The 22,662-nt window shown below is 39.2% G+C and overlaps 1 protein-coding gene across 9 annotated transcripts in view; it reads left to right on the forward strand.

Annotated features, from left to right (window-relative positions):
• The window catches only part of LOC144295325 (uncharacterized), a 38,322-nt gene extending 19,391 nt beyond the window's left edge, over nt 1-18,931 (forward strand). For 6 of the 9 annotated variants that reach the window (XM_077867748.1, XM_077867732.1, XM_077867717.1 and 3 more), the window contains one exon: nt 2,999-3,365. In XM_077867748.1, the coding sequence (XP_077723874.1) occupies nt 2,999-3,306 (308 nt within the window). In that variant the 3' untranslated portion in view covers nt 3,307-3,365. Of the gene's footprint in view, nt 1-2,998; nt 3,366-17,891 lie in introns of those variants that run through there. The other 3 variants (XM_077867771.1, XM_077867763.1, XM_077867755.1) reach the window with 3 other exon arrangements.
• The last annotated feature ends 3,731 nt before the right edge of the window (nt 18,932-22,662 follow it).

Here is a 22,662-nt window from a genome sequence, read left to right on the forward strand (position 1 = left end):
GGGCTCCTAAAACGCTTGTAAACTCCTAAGTGCTAAGAGTGCTAAGAGCACCTTTTGTTCCACTGAGTCAACTCTGGGTGGGCTTCTGGGTGGGGACTGGTCACCAGAAAGACCAAGCCATGATTGGAAGTTTGGAATTTTCAGCCCCATTCCCTAACCTTCAGAGACAGGAGAAGGGTTAGAAGCTAACTTAATAACTGGCTATGCCTAGGTGAGCAAGCCTCCATAAAACTCAAATAGTACGAGATTCCAAGGGCTTCCAGGTTGGTGTACATACCCACAATGGGACAGTGATACGCCCTAACTCCACGGGGACAGAAGCTCCCGCACTTGGGACCCTCCTAGGCCTTGCTCTACGTAGCTCTTTATCTGACTGTTCATCTGTATCCCATATCATAAACTTTAATCAACTGGTAAACATAACGTGTCCCAAAGTTTTGTTAGCTGCTCTAGCAAATTAATTGAACCCAAAGAGGAGGTCGTTGCAATCTGAGATCCATAGCCAGCTGGCCAGAAACATAACCTGGGCTTCTGACTGGCATCAGAAGTGTGGTATGTGTGTGGGGTGGGGGAGTCTTGTGGGACTTAGCCCTTAGCCTGTGGGATCTGACACTGTGTCCAGGTAAACAGTGTTAGAGTTGAGTTGAGCTGCAGGACACCTAGTTGGTGGCACTGAGAATTGCTTGGTGTGGAGAAAAACCCCCACCCGTTTGGTGACCAGAAGCACCAAAAACTGAAGTGTTTTATGTGAGTAGTAAAGAAAACACATAGGGAAGAAACTTAGACGGGGAGAACTGGGTTTTTCCCTACATAGTAGGAAAAAGCTGTTCTTCCACATATATTACCCAAGCATTAAAAGCTCTTGCTGTTCACAGGGGCACCTGGTGCTCAGTTAAGTGTTCAGCTCTTTTTTTCAGCTCAGGGCCTGATCTCAGGGTCATGGGATGGAGCCCAGCCCTGCATGGGGCTCCACTCAGCAGGGAGCATGCTTTTGTCTCTCTATTTCTCCCTCTCCTTTTGCCCTTCCCCCTGCTGCATGCTCTTTCTCCCAATAAAATAAATGAATAAATCTTTTTTAAAAAAGGCTCTTGCTTTTCATAATACATGTACAGAGAAATAGAAAAATGGCAAAATTTCCTACATTTTGATGCAAAGCGTTAGAAACATTAAGAACTGAATGTATTCCATTTCCCTATTCCTCTAGAGCAACTTAAACAGTGATCACTTTCTTCTTGTCATATGATTTACGACTCGAGCAAGCATCTCTCCAAGGCCTGGCAGGCCACCTTAATCTTTAAGTTTGGATCAGCTCTCAACATTCCATCCTGTGTGTTTTCAGTGTCGTGAAATGCCTCCACGAGTTCCTTTAGCGCGAGGTTTTTGTCAGTGCCACTCCCTCTGAGACCTGTTGATCCAGTTTGTCACAACCACTTGAAGTTCATGGAAGTGTGATTTGTTGCCCTGGCTGCCGACCTGCGTCTCCTGAAGGGCAGCCAGGCCACGTTCCCACCGCGTTGATTTCCTCCGGTGCTCCATTTCCCTGCAGCCCTGACTGCACCTGCAGCATTGCCTCTTTGGTCTTTTGCGGCCCTTCCATCCCTATTGGCCAATGCCCTCTTTCAGGGATCCCCTGTCACGAAGCCTCCCAGGCATGTATTGCTGGGCGATTAAGAGGGAGCACCACTAGGTTCTCTGCCGAGTGTGGTTGGACATGCAGCAACCAGGCGTGGGCAGATAACGAAGAACTGGCCACTGATTAGTTTATTGATCTGTTATTCTCATAGTGATTTGTAGACTGAAAAGCTAGCAGTCAATTTGCACTTGATGCTATTACTCATAGTTAATACACTATGGTAACTAAAATCTGAACTGTGTTGTGGGAGACTCCTACTATTACGTAAACCATGATAGCAGAAATTTATGTTTATCAAAACCATGCAGAAAGGGGAATGTGTGTGTGTGTGTGTGTGTACAGAGATATGTGTCATTTTATATGGTTTTTATGGTCCTGATATTGTCTACTTCCACTTAGGCAAAATAGTAAGACTATGTCAACTATCTTATTGTTCTTCCTTAACCAAGGAAATTATTTACACTCCTGTATCATTAAAAACTAGCCCAAACCAATAGACATATAGACCATGACCTGGCTAGGAAAGCTCAATGTTATGAAGATGTCAGCCCCTTCTTCACAAATTCTTCTAGTGATATAACAAACCCAATTGAAATACCAATAGAAATTTAAGGGGAAGAGAAGCTTTATTAAAATTTATCTAGAAAAATAAACACATGAGAAGAGAGAAAAAAGCTGCAAAACAAGAATAGTGGTTGGTACAGGTCCTGTTCTACCAGAACTAAAGCTCTGATAATTAGAACAAGGACCTAGCCCCAGAGTACGCGAAGGAGTCCCGACTCCCCGGTAATCAGTAGACGGACAGCGACGCAACGAGAAACCGCGTTTAACTATAGGACCGTCCCAGATTGAAGAGAACAACAGCTCTCGCTGTGGGTGATGTCGGGGCAGGAGCGCCGAGCGTTTCCGAAGGTGACCTTGTGTTTGACCCTGCGCGGGAGGCGCCGGGCCCTGCATGCGGGAGGCGGTGGGCCCCGGAGACGGTGGGCCCCGCGTGCGGGAGAAGCCGGGCGGCCTACAAGCCCGTGCGAGGTATAGGTATAGGTATAGCAGTTTAGGTATACTTGGGACCCCTGCTGCTCCCTCTGCCCGGGCCTCTGCCTCTGTGTGTGTGTGTCTCTCTGGAATGAGTAAATACAATCTTTATAAAAAAACAAACAAACCTCTGTGATTTTTCAAGCCCAACCCCGGGCGATAACAAAGGCTTTCCCTGACAGTCCCCATGGGGAGGGTGGCCGCCCCTGCCCACGCTAGACTCAGCGCAAAGCTGTGACTCGCTGTCCGAGGGAGATGGGGTCTAGATCCCAGGTGCCACCAGGTCAAAATGCGTACTTAACATTCTGTGCCTTGTGCTTGCATCCCTAGGCCTCCCTGTCTCTGAGGCCTCGGTGGAGGTGTCTCCAGGCGCCTTTGCAGGACTTCCTCACGGGGAAAGGGGAAACCTGGAAGACACTTTCTCCCACCCTGGCTTAGTACCCACTGCTTTTCCACTCTTGACCGTCCTTCTCCCATCCCTACAATCCCAGAGTCTACAGAAGCTCTGGAGGCTTTTGTTCAGGGCTCCCTTAACAGTGAGACAAAGCCCATGTCTGCACTGCTTTGCGGACCCTCAACCAGCACAGGTTCTGTGGGAAAAGTTGAAGATGGTGAGTCAACGCCTCCTCCAGCTTTAGTTTTTGACTTAAACTATTGCAGAAAAAGAGTAAAAACCTGACTGTAACTTTAAATTTGGCTCATTGTTGCCTTAATTAACTTCAACACTTGACAGCTCAGCTGTCTCTTCTATCAGTTGAGCTCCTGAGAACTTCTATTTCTAAGAAACAATTCTAAGGAAATAGTAAGGCATATATGCAAAGTGACATATAAAGATGTTCAATATAGGACTGTTTAGAGTAAGTGGAATCTTTAAAGCAAAGACAATTTCTCATTAATGAAAGACTGCTAGAATAAGTGAAAAAGCGTTTGTTATATTGAAATACCAGACAACCACTCTAAGTGATTGATTTATATTGGTTTGTACTTATTAGCATGGAAATATGTCTCCAAAATAATGTTAAATTGGAAAAAAGTGACAATATGGCATGTACGATGTAGACAAAAAAAAATGAACAGAACTTTTTTAAAATTTTAAAGAGAAAGGAAGCCCAAGTTAGGATAGCTGCCTGGGATAGACAATCTTCACAGAGTAGAGAGTGCTCCGAGAAGAAACATTTGGTGTAGGGTTATCTATGTTTTTTATATATATATTTTATATATATATATATATATATATATATATATATATATATATAGAGTTCCAAATGATCATGATAAAGGACACTCCAGAAAGTTACAGATATTACTCAGTTTTTAGTATGTGCAAGGCTGCAGGACTTCAATCTTATAGGAACCAGGTTTTTTTTTTCCTTTTTATTTACCTTTATGTTTGGAATGCTCCTTATTTTATTTTATTTTTTTAATGAAGGAGCTATACAGTGTGTGCTCGGTACAGAAAGAGAGCCCATGCTCTGAGGTTTTGCTGAGTCATTTTGACCGTGGAAAATGTTTAGGTATACTTTTGGGACCCCAGAAGCAGGATGCACAAACATTCAAGGTTGAAAATGTCCTTTCTCAAGAGTAAGGTTCTAACTTGATTGAAATATGTGTGTGCCTGTGTGTATATACATATATCCGTCACGTGAATTCACAGATAAGTCTATACTACATAAGTCTGTGTGTGCTTATTCTGTGTAAAGCATTATTCTGAGTATCTTATATACATTATCTAGTAGTTCTCAAAAGGTAGGTACTATTGTTATATTAATTTTACAAATCAGAAATCTGGGGGCAGCCCGGGTGGCTCAGTGGCTTAGTGCCGCCTTCAGCCCAGGGCCTGATACTGGATACCCGGGATTGAGTCCCATGTCAGGGTTCCTGCACGGAGCCTGCTTCTCCCTCTGCCTGTGTCTCTGCCTCTCTCTCTCTCTCTGTGTCTCTTATGAATGAATAAATAAATAAAATCTTTAAAAAAGAAAGAAGAAAGAAAGAAAGAAAGAAAAAGAAGAAAAAGAAAGAAAGAAAGAAAGAAGGAAAGAAGGAAGGAAGGAAGGAAGGAAGGAAGGAAGGAAGAAGGAAAGGAAGGAAGGAAGGAAGAGAAAGAAAGAAAGAAAGAAAAGAAAGAAAGAAAGAAAGAAAGGAAAGAAAGAAAGAAAGAAAGAAAGAAAGAAAGAAAGAAAGAAAGGAAAGAAAGAAAGAAAGAAAGAAAGAAAGAAGAAAGAAAGAAAGAAAGAAAGAAAGAAAAAGAAATCTGATGCGTGGAGTATTAAACGACTAGCCTGAGATCATAGCTATTAAGTGATGGGGTTAAGATTCTAAAAAGCACCCTAAACCCAGATCCAACCCATTCTGAGCAGTCTAATAAAGAAAGTAGTCTCACCAAGACCGAATTAGTGATAATCTCTGGTAGTGGGGTTGCAACAGTGGTCAGTTTTTATGCTTGTCAATATTGTTTGAATTTTTCAAAAAAAAATTACTTTGATCCCTTAAAAAACAAAACTATTTTTTTAAGGAAAAGTGAATGCAGCCCTAATAAAATATTTCTCTTAGAACTAAATCTTTCACTTTTAATCAGTGATGTCATCAGCTGCAAGTAGCACAATGTCTGCTCAACACGAGAACAAACAGAAGTTTCTTTTCCTCACATAAAAATCTAGAAGTAGGCAGCCATGGTTGGTTTTCCTGTTCAAAGATTTCATCAGGCATCCAGACTCTAATTTTTTGCTCTATTGTGTTTAACGTTTGGGCTTTTGACCTTGTGGTTACAAGGTAGATGGTGCATCTTCAAGCATCAAAACTGAGTGATAGGTAGAAGGAAGGAGGAGACTGATGGGATACTCAAGAAAGCATCTTCAGATGCATGCTCAGCAGACTTGTCCTTACATCCCACAAGCCAAAGCTATGCTACATGGCTACCTTGTTCTGAGAGGCCTTCAAGAACTGGGAGAACAGATTTTTACCTTACTTGAAAGCTAACCAATTAGTCTGCAGAAAGTCTAAGGCTCCTGGATCAGAGACAAAGGATTTGATCACACACAGCACAGCCGACAACGTGAACTTGATGTTGGCATGATTGCCCTTGTTTCCACCCCTCCAGTCCTACAGGTCCAGGTTAATGTTGAGAACAAGGCAGGTTTGTGTCTCAAGTGAGAGACCCTGAGCTTAGTAAGGCCCCAACTTTGAAAGGAATGTTTGGCAAACATGCCCAACCTATGGAAGAACCTTATCTTTATCACTCTACCCTGTACCTCAGAGTAGACACTATCTCTCTTCTCCAAGAATCTTCACTATACAAATATCCTTAAAGTCAAGTTCTTAAAGTCAAGTCCCAACACAAACTTGGACATAGGAGAAATGCAAGAGGCTCACAGAGAATGGCCTCCCAACAAAGGCCATCTCCAGCTAGGGAGAAAGAGGTTATAGCTGTGTAAGCTAACCAAAAGTATTTGTCACCTGCCATTAAAGAATTGTCTTTAACTGTCGTTAAGCTAAGAACAATTAGCCAGCAAACACTTTCTCTACTTATAAATTGGTTTCCCATTAATGCCCTAACAAATTACCACAAACTTAGTGTCTTTAAAACAACACAAATTTACTTTCACACAGTTCTGAAGATTGAAAGTCCAAATTCAGTTTCACAGGGCTAACAGCAAGCTGTCGGCAGGGTGGATTCCTTCTGAAGGTACTGAGGGGACAACCTGGTCCCTTTGCCTTCTTCACCCTCTAAAGGCTGCCTGTATTTCTTGGCTCATGACCTCTTCTTCTACCCCCAAATTCCACCACCGAGGCCTCTACTGACATCATCACACTGCCTCCTTGGGTACCTTGTAAAGGACTGCTGTGATTTCACTGGGTTCATCTGGGTGACCCAGGAGACTCTGTCCTGGAGAGCCTAGAGTGATCACATATGCTAAGTTTCTTTGCCAGATAACATTCATAGGTTCCAAGAATTGAGTATCTGAACATCTTTTGGATGCCATTATTCAGCACACCACAACTGGCTTCAGTAAATAAAATATTAGAATTACTTATTAAAATGTCATATGTTATAAAATGTCTTTAATTTAGAATGAATTCACCAAGAGTGATAAGTACAGATATAAACAGGACAGACTCAAATTTTCATTTACTTAATAAGACCTTTATTCTGAGATTCTTCAGATCCATACTTTAAATAGTGTTGTAAAAATAGTATTTCCAAACCTAACAATAAACTTATCAGTACTATCAGTACTATAAATGTACCTATTTCACTATTGCCCTTTATAAATCATTCTCTATCTTCTTTATGGGTCCCCTAAGGATCTCTACTAAGCAAATTTTAGTATCACCAAACCAAAAGACTATTGAATTTCATGGCTGAGATGCACTCTTGTCTAACCTCCACCCAGTGCAAAAATACCTTTCCCCATTTCTGAAAAATGATTAAGCAAATTATATTTACATACTCCTGGTAACAATGAGGACTTTAAGTGCTGACAATTTTAAGAGGCAGGTTCCTGTTGGAGCATCAGATAAGATGATATCCTGAAGTGGGCACTGGCTTTGGGGTTTGGTTGACTTAGGTTTATGTGTCGGTTCTGTCACTTACAGAGAGAATGAGTGTGAGTGTGATGGTCACTTTTATGTGTCAACTTATCTAGATTATAGTCTCCAGTTAATCAAATGCTAATCTAGGTGTTGCTGTGAAGGTATTTTGTATATAATCAATTTACTTCAAGGAAGGAAGACTATCCTATATAATTTGGGTGGGCCTGATTCAATATTTTGAAAAGCCTGAAGAGTAGAACTAAAGCTTCCCTGAAGAAGAAATCCTACCTGTAGATTCCAACTTCACTTCAAGCCCAAGAGTCCCAGCTATGCCTTTCTACTAGCTTGTCCTATGAATTTTGAGTTTGCCTAGCCAGCCCTCATAATCGCATAAACCAATTATTGGCTGGACTTACCTACCCTCCTCACCTCAGTTCTCTTTCATAGAACTGACTCTGAGACACTCCAATATTTAGAGGATAGGAAGTGAGGAATATCCAGGCAAAAAGAGCTAAGTGTACAGCTAATGGGGCAGGAGGAAAAATCAAGAGAAATGGTGTCACAAAGCCTAAATGAAGAAATCAATTCAAGAGGAAAAAGTAGCTGAGTCTGATGCTGTTGACAGATGGAGTAAGAAGAGGACTAAGAACTGACCTTGCGTCATAGCAACATGGGGGCTCTGGTGATCTCAGCAAGAGGTATTTCAATGAAGAAGTAGGGGGCAAAAGTTTGATAGACATGGGTTCAAGAAGTAATGGGAGGCTAAGAAGTGTGAAAGGTGGGTAAGGAAAATTCTTATAGGGAGTTTTGATACAAAGAGGAGCAAAGCAGTAGGGCAGTAGCCGTCAAACCAAGGGATGGCTTTTTAAGATGGACGATATTGAAGAATGTTTGAATGCTAATGGCAATGATCCACTAGAGGGTGAATCTGATAATGTTAGAGAGAGGGGTTAAGTACAAGAGTGATGTTCGTAACTCGGTGAGAAGGATAAGAGCTAGTGCACAAGTGAAGGGAATGGCCACGACGGGTAAAAGCAAGGGCAGTACACCAGTTTTAACAGGCATGCGGGCTGTGCGTGTGTTGATAGGGGTGATGGCAGGAGCGTTCATTTTTGATGGTTCTGTTTTCTGAGTAGGCTGCTCTATGACAGAACAGAAGACATTGACTAGAGCCTCCAATAACTTTGGTAGATTTTCTTAGGTTTGGTAAGTAATCTCTATTTGTTATTTATGCAAAGTATGTTTAGACTATAAATAATTTCCTTCTGCATTCCAATACCCATTCCTATCACTGCTGTTTCCTTTTTATTACCTTGCTCAGATTTGCTGTGATCAGGTTAAATGATAATGACTTCCAGCCAGCATCCTTGACTTGTTTCTGAAATTAATGGAAATGCTTCTAGTGTTTCTCCACTGAGTGCAACATAGCTGCTGTTTTGACAAAGAGTTGCTTTGCCAAATTAAAAAAGTATTCTATTTCTAAAGTTTTAAATTGGAAACATATTTCGAATTTTTATCAAATAGTTTCTAGGTATCTATTGACTGGATGGTTTTTCTTATTTAAGTTCCTAGACAGGATAATTTTATTCCCTAAAGAACTTACTGAATTTTATCTCAAACATTAAGAAATGCCCATTGAAGGGGATCTGGGAATGGATTTTAAGTTAAAAAAAAATTAAAAACGGATGGTGTTGTCCCAATTGCTTGGGATGTTTTGTCGTGTGTTCTCTTTCGGAAGCTCCTAAGAAGAAGAAATAAATCTAACTACTGAGATTAGAATCTATCTGAAAGCGTGGTAGTGTCATGCAGGCAGCCTCCTCCCTGCACAACTCATTCCAATCTCATTACAGAGAAAATTATGAATTAACAGCAGCTGATAAAGAGATTAAAATCCATTTTTTATCTTGCTGGCTGTAAGGCATGCAACAACTATAGGTCTTTCTCTGTATTCAGTACATGGTCTTCACATTTCCTATTTTGTGATTAGCCATTCTTCCTTCAAGAGAGAGAGGAAAAAATCCAAAACAACTATAAAGAAAAAACCGTATTAGAGAGAGGAAGAGCAAATTGGCATTGATCCACTGCTTTTAAGAAAGTCAATATTAAACAAATATCAATTCTATTTTCCTCTTTGCATAAATTCTCAATTACACTATACCTGCCATTCAAATGTGCTCTTTAAGTGAGCCATTGCTCTCTTATTCCTGCACTGTTTCAGTAAGTATATTTGCATCCTAGCTCTTTTGCAGTGTTTGTTGATTTAAAGTTAATGACTTGAGATTACAGATACTGACATAAAGCCCTTCTAGAAGAACAGGGAAGCACAATTTAAGCTTCTCCCTTCTTTGTCTATCAGTCAGGACAGTTTAATGCAGGGCTGTAAGGAATGGAGAGACTGATGCTGCTGGAGGCTCTCGACTCTTCTGAGTTTGTTGTGTCACCACGTAAAGACAGCTGTGCTCTGAGGCTTTTCCTGGAGCCTCACCAATCAATCCAATTCTCTATTTTATAGTGTCTGTGATGCGTGCATCCCAAGGTTCTGCATATAAAGCATAATTAAAACAGGCTTTCCTCCTAGAAACCAGATTGTCCTTTCTACTGCCAGTTCTTAGAACCACAGGGAGAGGTTTCAGGATGCTAATCCCTCTATGAACCATCTATCCTGCTATATGGAGCCTGAGAATATTTAAGAGATTCATACCCAGTGCACAACATTATTGTATTCAACACGAGACGCAGGAAAAAGCTAAGAATAGTCTTAAGCAGCCTCTAAGTTTTAAATATATCCCTACATGAATTGGAAATAAAGTGTGTCTGTAAAAAAAAAAAAAAAAAAAAAAGTGTGTCTGTAAACATATAGCTGATGTTGCTGAATTCACAAGTCCACTCTTTCCTTTAATTTTAGGCAGACATCAAATTGACCTAAAGAGTAGTAGTCACTGATCACATCATTCAATCAATTCTAAGCCACTGAAATGCACACAGATAGTGCCTCACCGGGCACACTTCTGCAATCTTACCTGACTTTATGTTCTAGCAAAGCTCCAACAACATATCTGTATTTGAAAATCACAAACCCTACAGTACTGTGGAAGTGCTGTGGTTTTCTCTTTAGGGGCTCCACCACTAAAGCACCAGGGTCAGGGCCTGCATGCTTTGTAGTAGAATGACTATTAGGAAAGCTGTTGAAAGTGATGAAGTGCCAATGGACATCCTATCAGTTTATAGGAGTCAGCAGGATGCCACAGTTGTCAAGAGCAGGAGGCCTAGGGACATGCTATATGAATTCCTGCCTCTGTTGTTTTTCTGCTGTGTGACTTTGGCAAGTTTCTTAGAAGCCTCTCTCTTTTCATCTATGAAATGGCAGTAATAGTAGTACCTTATATAGAGGAGTATCTTATATAGAGTTGTGATATGGATGTCAGATAGATACATAGATACACAAGTTAATGAACAGATATAGTTATGAGGATTGTCCCCTGTTGTGTGGCAAAAATAAGCACTCAGTGAGGACCATGATGATGATGACTGGACTGATACAGTCCTGAAGAGTGACCTATTAAGGAAAATGTTAATAAAGCAAGTTGGAGTCTGTCAAGCTACCTTCATTTTTAACTTTCATGCTTTGTAGGGTTATGAGAAATGTCTTCTATAGTGTCTGGAGCTGCATAAATATACAGTGAGTGACATGGTGATGATGATGATGATGATGCCATTGATGATGATGATTTGACTGTTACTGTCCTGAAGAGTGGCCTACCAGGGGAAATGTTAGTAAAGCAAGTTAGAGGCTTCCAAGCTACTTTCATTTTTTTCTTCAAAGATGTATACTTGGCTGAAGTCCTTATCTAAGGTTGTCATCAAATGGAATAACCACTCTTCTCACTTGACCATAAATGACATCCCCATCCATGCTCAGAGATCTAGTTCTCTTTCTTTGGACCCTTTTACCTGATTTACAAGAACAGTGATAGCATGTTGGGATGGTGGGAGTGGTATCACACACTGAATTCAACAATACATTAAAAGGATCATTCATCACAATTAAGTGGGATTTATTCCAGGCATGTAAGGATGTTTTTATATATCTACAAATCAATTAGTGTGATACAGCACTTTAACAAAATGAAGGGTAAAAATCATATGATCATCTCAGTAGATGCAGAAAAAGCATCTGACAAAATTCAACATCTGTTCATAATAGAAACTCTCAACAAAGTGGGTGTCGAGGGAACATATGTCAATATAATGAAGGCCCTGCATGAAAAACCTACAACTAACATCACATGCATTAGTGAAAAACTAAGAGTTTTTCCTCTAAAATCAGGACCTAGACAAGGATATGCACTCTCATACAACATAGTAGTGGAAGTCCTAGCCACAGCAATCAAACAATAAATATTACTGGGTATTTACCTCCAAAGAACAAAAACACTAATTCAAATTGATATATGCACCCCTATGTTTATTGCAGCACTATTTTCAATAGCCAAAATATGGAAGTACCCCCAAGTGTCTATCAATAGATGAATGGAAAAAAAGACGTGATATATAATTATTATATAATATTATATATAGAAAGGAAGGAATATTGCTCTATGATAAAAATAAGATCTTGCCATTTGCAACAATATGGGTGGACCAAGGGGTATTATAATAGTGTTGCATGGTGACAAATGGTACCTATACTTTTGCTGAGCATAGCATAAGGTACACACTTCTCAAGCCACTATGCTGTACACCAGAAACTAATGTAACATTTTTTGTCAACTATACTTCAATAAAACGATATACATGTATATATTACATGCCTCCCAGTCAGCATAGTGAAGGGAATAGAGCTGTAATCCACATCTTTTTTTTTTAAAAGATCTTATTTATTTATTCATTAAAGACACAGAGGAGAGAGAGGCAGAGTCACAGGCAGAGGAAGAAGCAGGCTCCATGCAGGGAGCCTGATGTGGGACTCAATCCAGGGTCTCCAGGATCACACCCCAGATCGCAGGCGGCATTAAACCACTGTGCCACTAGGGCTGCCCTGAAATCCACATCTTTAAGATGGAGATCATAGCTGTTTTATTATGTATCCTATTTGCCTATTCTCAGCCCTCAAGAAGTGATCTATAAAGGCTCATCAATGCGGTAATCCAATATAGTCTTTATAGATAAGGGAGTTTATGTTTCCATTACTTTCATTAAACTTTTGGATTTATCTCCTAAAGAGTCAACTCAGTACTCACCATAAGTCCCAGGATTCAACTCACTCAAGTACTTTTACACCAAACCCACTGAAAGCTCAACATTCAAACTAGCACATTTCTAGACAATAAAGAGATTCAAGAGTCTGGCAGTTGATTTAACATAGACTGAAGAATCATTTGCAAAATGGACTCAAAGTCAAACATCCCGTTTTCTATGTTTTTTATGTTTCCATTATAATCAGCAAACACATTGCTCTTGAATTCACTGTTTTCAGTTTCATTACTCCTCAGCCTGTTACCCACTTTGTCCTCCTTCATTCCAGGCCATGTGTGTATCTCTGCCGCACTCATCTAGAATGGAAGGGTGGAGTGAAATGGGATAAGTAGTAAGGAAATGTTTCTGGAAGCATTAGTGGTGTACACCCCATTTCTTCTTTTTTGCCTCTAAGCCAGTGATGCCAGGGACAGACAAAGCACTTTAACTGCAGAGTTTGCTGGAGTAGGAAACCCAGATCTCCATGGAGTTGTGTTGCCCAGATGTATTTGCTTCTAGGCACACAATAGTAAAATGACATCTTTCATAAGGCCCCTTCTCCATGGTAAACCCCTTAAAAAATAACAAAGATTATCTGTCCTCATGATTAATCCACTCTACGTCCTATCTTCCTACACTCCATTTACTAAACCATCAGTAGAGGTCATTTGTAACTAGTGTAATTCATTCATTCATTCATTCATTCAACAGATACTTATTATAAGCCCACAAGATGGCACAGTGAAGAGATTAGAACACTAATTATGAAGCCAGACAAACTGTCTTTGTATCCCAGTTATGACATTTTTTAACTATGTGAACCAGGGCAAGTGTCCTAACCTCCTGGATCTCAGTTTTCTCATCTCTAAAATGTAAAGGTCTCTGCCTTTGTACCAACAACAGTTCTCTCTTCCTGGAATACTCCTCCTCCAAGAATCTCATGGTTAACTTGGTCACCTCCTTTAGGACCATGATCAACTTTCATTTCAGTGATGCCTACTCTGCTACCTGATTTAAACTTTCAACCACCCATGTTCCCATCTCTATCCTCCTGATGCTTCTTACCCTGACTTTTTAATTTTCTCCCTTGCACTTGGGACATTCTAATGTGCTAAGTACTTTACTTATTGTATCTATTGCCTGTTGTCATTTTCCTCCTGCTACAGAGATCCTACAGGGTAGAGATCTTTGTTTATTATGTATTTCAAGGATCCAGAACAGTTCCTAGCACTAGCTGGTGTGCCATTAGTAATTTCTGAATGAAATAATGTTCTATCATATGAGGAAAGGAGCATCAAAGAATGGGTTTATTTGAAGAAACATGATCTTTTTGGTCACTTGAGTAATCAGAGGCTCACCAAAAAGGATATTTTCTTTAAAAAATTAAGTGAATCATAATACAAACACCTTACTCATTTGTTCCTTAATAATCATGTAACTGTGAAATACATACATTTATTTCCTAAAGAGTTTCAGAAACTTGCAGACAATGAGATCTTGGGAAATATCAAAGCCCATCTAATGTAGTAGGATAGCAAAAACAAATCTTTTGAGTATGGCCATCTTCATTTTTTGACTGGTGAAAGCATAATTCCCCATGTGGAACCTTAGTTTACTTGTTTCTTTCACCTCAGACAAATGTATTAGATGTAATAAGATATTCAAGAGAAAGTCTAAGCACAAGTCTAAGTCATAACTTAACCCAGAGGGCACTTAGCACTGGATCATATAAAACTCAGGTAGTTCAGTTAATTAGTTATAGACTGGGAAAGCTGCCTTCTTTACTCTAATTTCCCCCTCAATTTGTCTTGAAGGCGGATAATCAATAGTGTCAAAAATACTTGGCCCCAGCAAGTCAGACTGAGAGTAGCTGTAACAGGGTCTTTGCTACTGTAGCTGCCCGTTGTGTTCAGAATCTCAATGCAGCGACAGTGCTAGCCCCCCTTTTTTTAACTGCTCTATGAAGCTGACAAGCTGGAAAGGATTTAATATGGGAATGCTAATCTTTTGCCTTTACATGTGAGCATTTTTGACAGTCAAGTAAAACTATGCCAGGTAATTGATTTTTCTTGTTTCTCTGGAAAATTGGAGATAATTTTCCAGCACTTGAAAAGCTCAAGTATTTGCTCTTCCTGTATCCCTAGCAACAATAGAGGAGTGGGGAGAAACCAAGAAGTCAGTCTAGAATAAATGTGTAAAAATATATCAAGAAGACCATCTTACATCCAGTAGGACAACTGCTATCAAAATAAGAGCAAAAACTGAATCAGGAAGAAATAGAAAATTTGAACCAACTGATAAAAAGCAGTTGGAAATTAAATCAGTAATCAAAAAAGTCCAACAAACAAAAATCCAGGACCAGATGGCTTCACAGGCTTACTCTACCAAACATTTAAAAAAGAGTTAATACCTATCCCTCTCAAACCATTCCAAAAAATAGGAGAGGAAGGAGAGTTTCCAAATTCATTCTATGAGGCCTACATTACCCTGATATCAAAACCAGATAAAGACGCAACAACAAAAAGAAAACCAGAGGCCAATATCCCTGATGAACACAGATGGAAAAGTCCCAACAAAAAATTAGCAAACCAACACTAAAAAAAATATTCATTGTGATCAAATGGGATTTATTCCAGGGATGTAAGGACGGTTCAATTAAATAAAAACAAGAACAAAAACAGAAAATTACAAATGTTGGCAAGGATGTAGAGAAATTAGAACCTGTTTATACCCTTGTTAGGAATGTAAAATGGTACAGTCATTATGGAAAACCATAGAGCCGTTTCTCAAAAAAATTAAAGCAGAATTACCATGTGATCCAGCAATTTCACTTCTGGGTATGGACTCAAAAGGAACTGAAAGTAGCATCTCAATAAGATATTTGTACATAAAAAAAAAAGAAAAGATATTTGTACATAGTGTTCATATCAGTATTATTCACAATAACGAAAACATGGTAGCAACCCTAGTTGCATCTAGAGATGTTAGGTGATAGTAGCACAACAATATTAATATACTTAACACCACTGAACTGTACACTTAAAAATGGTTCAGATAGAAATCTTATGTGTATTTCACCATAACAAAAAAATAGAAAAAAATTGATTTCGAGAGGAGAGGAATCAACTTGCTCCACATCCTTACTCCATAATGCTCTGTCCAGCACTTGAAAAGCTCAAGTATTTGCTTAATGAGCAAATGAGTTCAGTTTGTGAGAGTCTAGTGTCTCTGAGGCCAAGGTGATTAGTGTGATCATTAGGTAGACAGTGAGTTCCAGTCTCATAGCCACCAATAGTGTCCTTCCCCTGAACTGCTCTTCTCAGTATGCTCCTGATCATAAGCAGGAACAAGTGTCTGCATATTCATGATCTGTACAGGAACACAGGTCTCTGCACATATCCCTCTAATACTGTCACCTTAAATATAAAAAAGAAGAGTTTTTATTTATGTATGATATTGGGCTCACTAGTGAGTATTGTGATTATGGGTTTTATTGGGATGATAAAGATTTTTAAATACTTTTTCTACTATCTTTTTTCTTTTAACTAGTTATAAAAATTGCTGTTATGCCACTGAATCCACATATTTATTAACCCCCTTTCCCACCCCAAAATCCACTTAAGATGATAATGAAAGAATATAAAAGGAAGTAATAAATAGTAATAACAAGACTAAGAGGAGAGCAATAAATGGATTATAGATCCCAACAAATTTCTGAAAGAAAGTGGACTGATTGGTAGAACATGGTGGAGAAAGCTTTATCTATGGATAGTCTTGTGGGGGTTTTGATGGAGGAAGATACCCAAGGAGGCTCCAGCCTTTGATTCAGTAGATATGAAGATTAAGAATAAAAAGGGGGCTGAAAACAAGAAGTGAAAGAGGAAATTTACTGAGAGCCTGACAGCAAAAGAACTACCATTAGCTGCACTCCCCTACCTTCTTAATTAGCATAATATTTACAACAGTTGAATATGGGAGTCAAGAAGCATTTTGTAATATCAAACAATTTATATTGCTTTCAAATTAGCATTTCTGTGGGACTAAATATAATATATATGGAAATGTAAACTAATTTTTTATATTGGATATGGGCTACTAGATGGATCTTGAAAACTAAAATTGCAAATGGTTTATTTAAGATATTTAATGTTATATATATATCTAAAATTTCAAAACAAATTAAACTTCAGATTTTAAAATTAATTTTAAATGTTTATATGTATTAATCACATTTTGTGATGAATGTAATGAATGAATGTAACGAATATGAATATGTAAGCATATTCAAAATTTGAAAAACATAATTTATTTCTATTTCATATTTATCTTAATTTACGTTTTTAAAAATTCAAATTAGACTTTACATTTGTATACATTTACCCTCAATTTTTATTCCTTTAGATCATTCCCTTCAATAGAACACAAATTATCTATAAATTCTGACTAAATATATTCAATGAGTGTGCTAAAATGAAGGCAAGAAAAATAAATTTAATAGAATACTATATATATAATTTTTTGCAGGGATATGCAAAAAATAATTAAACCAAGTCATCTTTGATATCAGTTGTCTTTCAGTCATATGGAAACCATGGCTTTACATGCAGTTTTTCAATTTAACTATTATGTAGATATATATACAAGGCAAGAGGAGACAGTATATTTAATTTAAAGGTGTGACTGCTCAATATATAACCTTTAAATATTTAGATGCATAGAGTATAGGTTTTCATTTGTATTCTTGCCCTGGGCCACAAATATTAGAAGCAGACCTTCAAAGAGGCACAAGAAAAGAGTCCCTAGGATTCAAATCAACCTACTTGGACAGCCCAGTGGATGCAGCTATGATGGGAATGAGTGCAAAGTGATGTCAGAGCACAAGGAAGGACATGAACAAGTGCCTTCTCTTCCTGCATCTCAAATACAAACATTCCATAAATGTTTGAGGAATAAGTAAATGAATGTATGTAAGCATGCATGAGGTATTTATACACATAAACACGATAAATAACAGAGCAACAAATAAGAGAAACATTATAAAAAGCCATAAAAGAGCAGAGCAATAGACAGCATCAGGTACTTGACTAAACATGGTTGCAGAAAGCACTCATGAGTTCTGAGTTTGTTACTTGATTGACCTTCAAGGTCATATGAAAATAGCATCAGGAGAAATTAAAATTATGGGTGTGCATGCTAGCAAAGACTCTATAATCTCATGAAGCCCTTCTTAAGCAAGTTTCATACTTTAAGCTTGAATATAATTTTTCACCATAAAGTCCTTTCAGCAAATTCACTCTGCAAAAAAAAAAAAAAAATGCAATGTAGACGCATGACTGCTAATTTTGTCTGAGAAAGCAATAATGATCCTGCAGGTCTTTAAAAAGGGTATTGATTTTTAGTGCAATTTCTCATTTCTTTGTGAATAGGACTGGTCTTATATTTCTTCTTCCCTCTATAGGAAAGAAGGACATTTGCAGAATCAGGTATTTCTATCTTTGGACCGACGGAAGATATATAAAGAGTGAGGACGTAAGCAATGGTGTATGAAGTTGCAACGCACGAAGTAGCAATGATGTAATATTGTCTGAAATGCCTATTATACCATCTCTTTGGGTTTACATAATTGATATTTCTCCCAATGATCATAGAAGCTAGATTAAATTCCTTGAGCAGCAGTTTGATTAAAAGAATGTGTGTTTCATTAACAAGCACGGATCCTAGCTCCATTGTAGCATCACTCAGGGAGCAGTTTATAGTACTATTGTCATGCTCTCTATCCTCAAAGGTGAAAATAATTGAAAACTACTGCATTAAGTAGACAGGAATTATCAGTTCTAACAACTTAACAGCACATGAGACGTTAAACAGGGTAAGTGCTGAGACAGTTGGTTGCCTCCAGATTGTATGTGGGATGTCCTAAGAAAGAGCACAGGACAAAGGACAGTAGCTCCAAAGGGGATACTCTGGGCAGATGGCATGCACAGAGCGCAGGTCCCCTCTTCAGACAGCTCTGTCCTGCCGAATTCTAGAAACTTAGGAAAGAGATCCTTCCCTGTCTATATTCAAGGCATAATTTGTTCATAATTCTGAACTTCTGTGGATCAGAAACCCTGTCTTCCTGACCCTTGTATCACTAATAGCTACCATGGCACAAAGAGCAGGTGTTTAATAAACAACTGGTGAAAGAATATCAGTGTGAATGAATAAAAAGCAATACTGAGGGCCACCGGGGTGGCTCAGTGGTTTAGCGCCGCCTTCAGCCCAGGTTGTGATCCTGGAGACCCGGGATGGAGTCCCTCGTCGGGCTCCCTGCATGGAGCCTGCTTCTCCCTCTGCCTGTGTCTCTGCCTCCCTCTCTCTCTCTGTGTCGCTCATGGATAAATAAATAAAAAATCTTAAAAAAAAAAGTAATACTGATAAAGGACCCCTTTGTCATAATTTTCATGTGAGGTCTCAAAAGGTGGGGAACAAAAAAGTAGGTAGAAATTGGCCCATATTTGCCAAAGTGAACTGTTGTCAGCTCACCTCTGCAAAGGAAATGTTCTGAAACTTTCATTCCAATGTGCACTTCAAGAGTATTGAAAGCTTAAGGGTGAAAAGTTCAGGGACAAGATGTCCTTGGGGAGAAGTGCTGGTATGTTGTGAACACTCCACCTCTAGAGGAGAGGATGACAGAAGCTTCAAAAAGAACTGTGAGGACCAGGGCCTAGGAGGTCAGTGGAAATCTACACCTGAGAAACCTCCAAGGCCAAAAGCAGTGACAGGAAATGGCTCACCTGAATGGGAAGGACAAGTGGCCAAAGTGGAAATGGTCTGCATTCCCAGAGTCTGTCAGAGCAAAGGATGCAAGAAAGTTTTCTAAGAACCAGATTATAGTCCACTTGGAGACTGCCTTAAGAGAACCATACCCAAGAGAGCTCCCTGCTAGAGGCAGGGAGGAAGCCCGAGGAAACCAGCAGGCACAGGAGTCTGAGGGTTGAAGAGGTGGGGTCACCAGTTTGGAGAGAGCTCAGTTCCCTCACATTTGCAGAGCTTCAGATAAAAATTGCCAGGTATGAGGTGTCTCCAAAGAACCCACATATGCATTGCAACAGAGTCAGTCCTGAAGATCTACCAAGCCCATGGAGAGTCAGCTTTGACACTCACCAAACCCAGAGAGTGTCACCTCAGATCACAACAGTCCCAGGAAAGAAGCCCTTGTCTCCCCCGACCCTCCCTGAAAAACTCTAGCACAGGAACTGGGGAAGGATAATTTCAAAGCACGGATATAAGCCATCTCAGCTGCCTTTCCAATTGCAAGGAAATTGGACCAAACTGGGAGAAAAGGAGATTTACCTTCTATTTGAGTTTAGAGTTCTAATTATTACACACAAGTGGATTTTCAAATTCCTGAGATTAAACTGCTTTGTATGCATGTATGTATGTGTGTGTGACCAAGAGTAACCGGAAGATTCATTATCTATGTGCAAGTGGGTCTACCAGAAATTGTGCAAAGAAGGAACTAGCCCACCATGTGGGTTTAACCAAAAGAATAAAATTGCTTTATGACTATATGCTATTCAAGGACTCTTGTTCAGTGCGCTGGGTACATGGGTTAAGGTCTGAATTCAGAAGCTACTGTTGGTTTTTAAAAAACAGATTTTCTGAATTTTTAAAAGTATACCACCTAGATATTCTCAGTGTTTCTCAAACCACTTCACAGAGTATCCATGAGTCATTAACAAGTTATGCAGGTTGTACATTGGTGTTTTTCAGTTAATGGCGGAGAGTGAACAAGGAAGGCAATGCTGTGTTTGAGAATCCTGATTCTGGACTCAGAGTCCAGGGTGTGAAATGCTTCCCACCAGCTAAGTGACCCACCACTTGTTTTACCATAAGTGATTGATTAGATGGCCCCTTAGTTTTGCATGGGAGTCAGGAAAAGTCATTGATGTAAAAAAAAAGATTGTGGTTTGGGGGTCTGCTAATTACTCAGAACAATCCTGAATGTTTCACTTCATTATATGACAGATTTCTATTGTGTCCACTTGACCTTCTGCCTCGGTGGCCCTGGCAATGCCCAGTTCATGCTAGGCATTTCTGATCATATAGTTACTTGATCAAGATCATGTACTTTAAAAAAAAAAAAAAAGATCATGTAATTACTTAGTTTCTACAAGGGCTCAGTGGCATTCTGGTAGCTTATTTTGGAATGATGACTAATTGTCATGCCAGCTACAGATGGCATGACACTGTTTCCAGAACCCTAAGAATCTAGACTACAAATAACCTGTTGGGGCTTCACAGAGACTCCACACTGTACCCCCAATGCACCAAGGATACTGGTAGCACCAAGGAATGTACTCAAGAAGCAATTTCAACTATTGCAGAGACTCTCTTTCCTTGGTACTTACTCAAAATTGGTAGGCTTCCAAGGCAGACAAATGGGTTGGAGCAGACCTCCCAAGAGAGGACGTCCTAATTCCCAAATCAAAGAGGCCTACCAAGAGCTGTGTAAGATACAGTGATTTGGGTAGGACGTTCAAAGTATAATGGTTTGCCTTTTAGTTTGGAGGGGATGCCTAGGTATACTTCCTTTTGTTGGACCCTTTGAAACTTCATTAATAGGATAAACCCCTAAATCTTTGAAGGGTATGTCTACAAAGACATATGTTTTATCAGGGTAACCAGAATACTTGCCATATTCTGCTTCTCAGATTTAATTAATGTTATATCAACAGCATGATAAACCAGTGTGATGTTACATGGAATGTACAGATGATCCAAGAACCTTCGGATCTATATACAACAGAGAGCAGAAGAGTCAACATGGCCCTGAGGGTATGGTCTGAATCCTTAATGCTCTCCATTCCTTCCTTCCATTACAGATTGAGGAAAAGATAGTCACCAGATTAATAGCTACATATCGAGAGGCTTTTTAAACCTTGCATTTCTGCTTTCATACCTTGTCCTGAACTGGTGGTTCAACAACTTAGCCTTTTGTTTTTGGGTTTTTTTTTTCTTTTAGCACATCAGTAGCACTTAACAACAACCAATGTAACTCCACAGTCCTTATAAATAATATTGCTCCATACCTTTCAAATGCTAGAATGCATAAGGCAGTGCATCCTCTCTTTTGACTGTATCTTTTCCCAGCTCACTGCCAGTGGCAATCTTGGTGTTTTTTATGTTTTAGTGTGCCAAGGCTAGTTGCCAGCTCACATGTATGTCCAGCAGTTAGTTCTTTATTGTCCAGCGAGTGACCAAATAATAAGCTCCATTATGGGAATCTGCTCCTTAGATTTTGGCATCAAGGGTCTTGCTTTGAATTTTCCCAGAAGCAGACACAGAGATATGGATTCAAAAGCAAAAAATTGTACTACATGGTTAATAATACTGAATTATATATTTGAAAGTTACTAAGAGATATTAAAAGTTCTCATCATAAGAAAAAAATGTGTAACTATGTGTGCTGATGGATATTAGCTAGACTTGCTGTGGTAATCACTTCATAATATATACATATTGAATCATTATGTTGTATATCTGAAACTATTACATGTCTAGGGTTCTGGGAAAATGCCATATATAACTAATAAAGATATATGTCAATTATATCTCAATTTTAAAAAGCAAATGACTTATTTGGACGTTCAGGGAACACTGGTGTGGGACTAGGGAGGTGATACAAAGAAGAAAAGGTAGCCAAGAAAGAATGCATTGTGAAACAACTTCCATCATAAGAGATTGGAGCATAGTCCCTGGTAGGGAAGAGAACAAGAAATCTGGAAAATGGAATGAAAACACAACTCAGACTTGTCCCACTTGAGTAACAAAAGAGCAGAGCCATTTGGACATCAAGTGCTATCAGTCATTGTTCAGGCTGTTCACTCTCCGTCATTTCTAGCCTGGTAGCTCATGAGGGAAACACCAGGTTTCTGGATAAAATACCCAAGCACAAAGATGCAGATACTGGAAGTCTGATGTTGGTTTAAGCCCATAAGAAAGAGTAAGGTTGAGAGATATGGGGGGTGGGGGGCACTGATGATGATGAGGCTGAGACAGTGAACCATGGAAAGGAACAGGTTTTATAGGACATAATATAAATATATTTGATACATTGAGTTTGAGGTGCCTCTGTGATATACAAAGAGATACACCTAGAAGTATTAGACCTTAGGAGGGAGAAGTGAGCTTTGTTTGTTTGTATATTTTTTTTTGTTGGAGTTTGATTTGCCAACATATAGCAT

The sequence above is a fragment of the Canis aureus genome, chromosome 2 (genome assembly GCF_053574225.1).
Source record: "Canis aureus isolate CA01 chromosome 2, VMU_Caureus_v.1.0, whole genome shotgun sequence".
Taxonomy (NCBI): domain Eukaryota; kingdom Metazoa; phylum Chordata; class Mammalia; order Carnivora; family Canidae; genus Canis; species Canis aureus.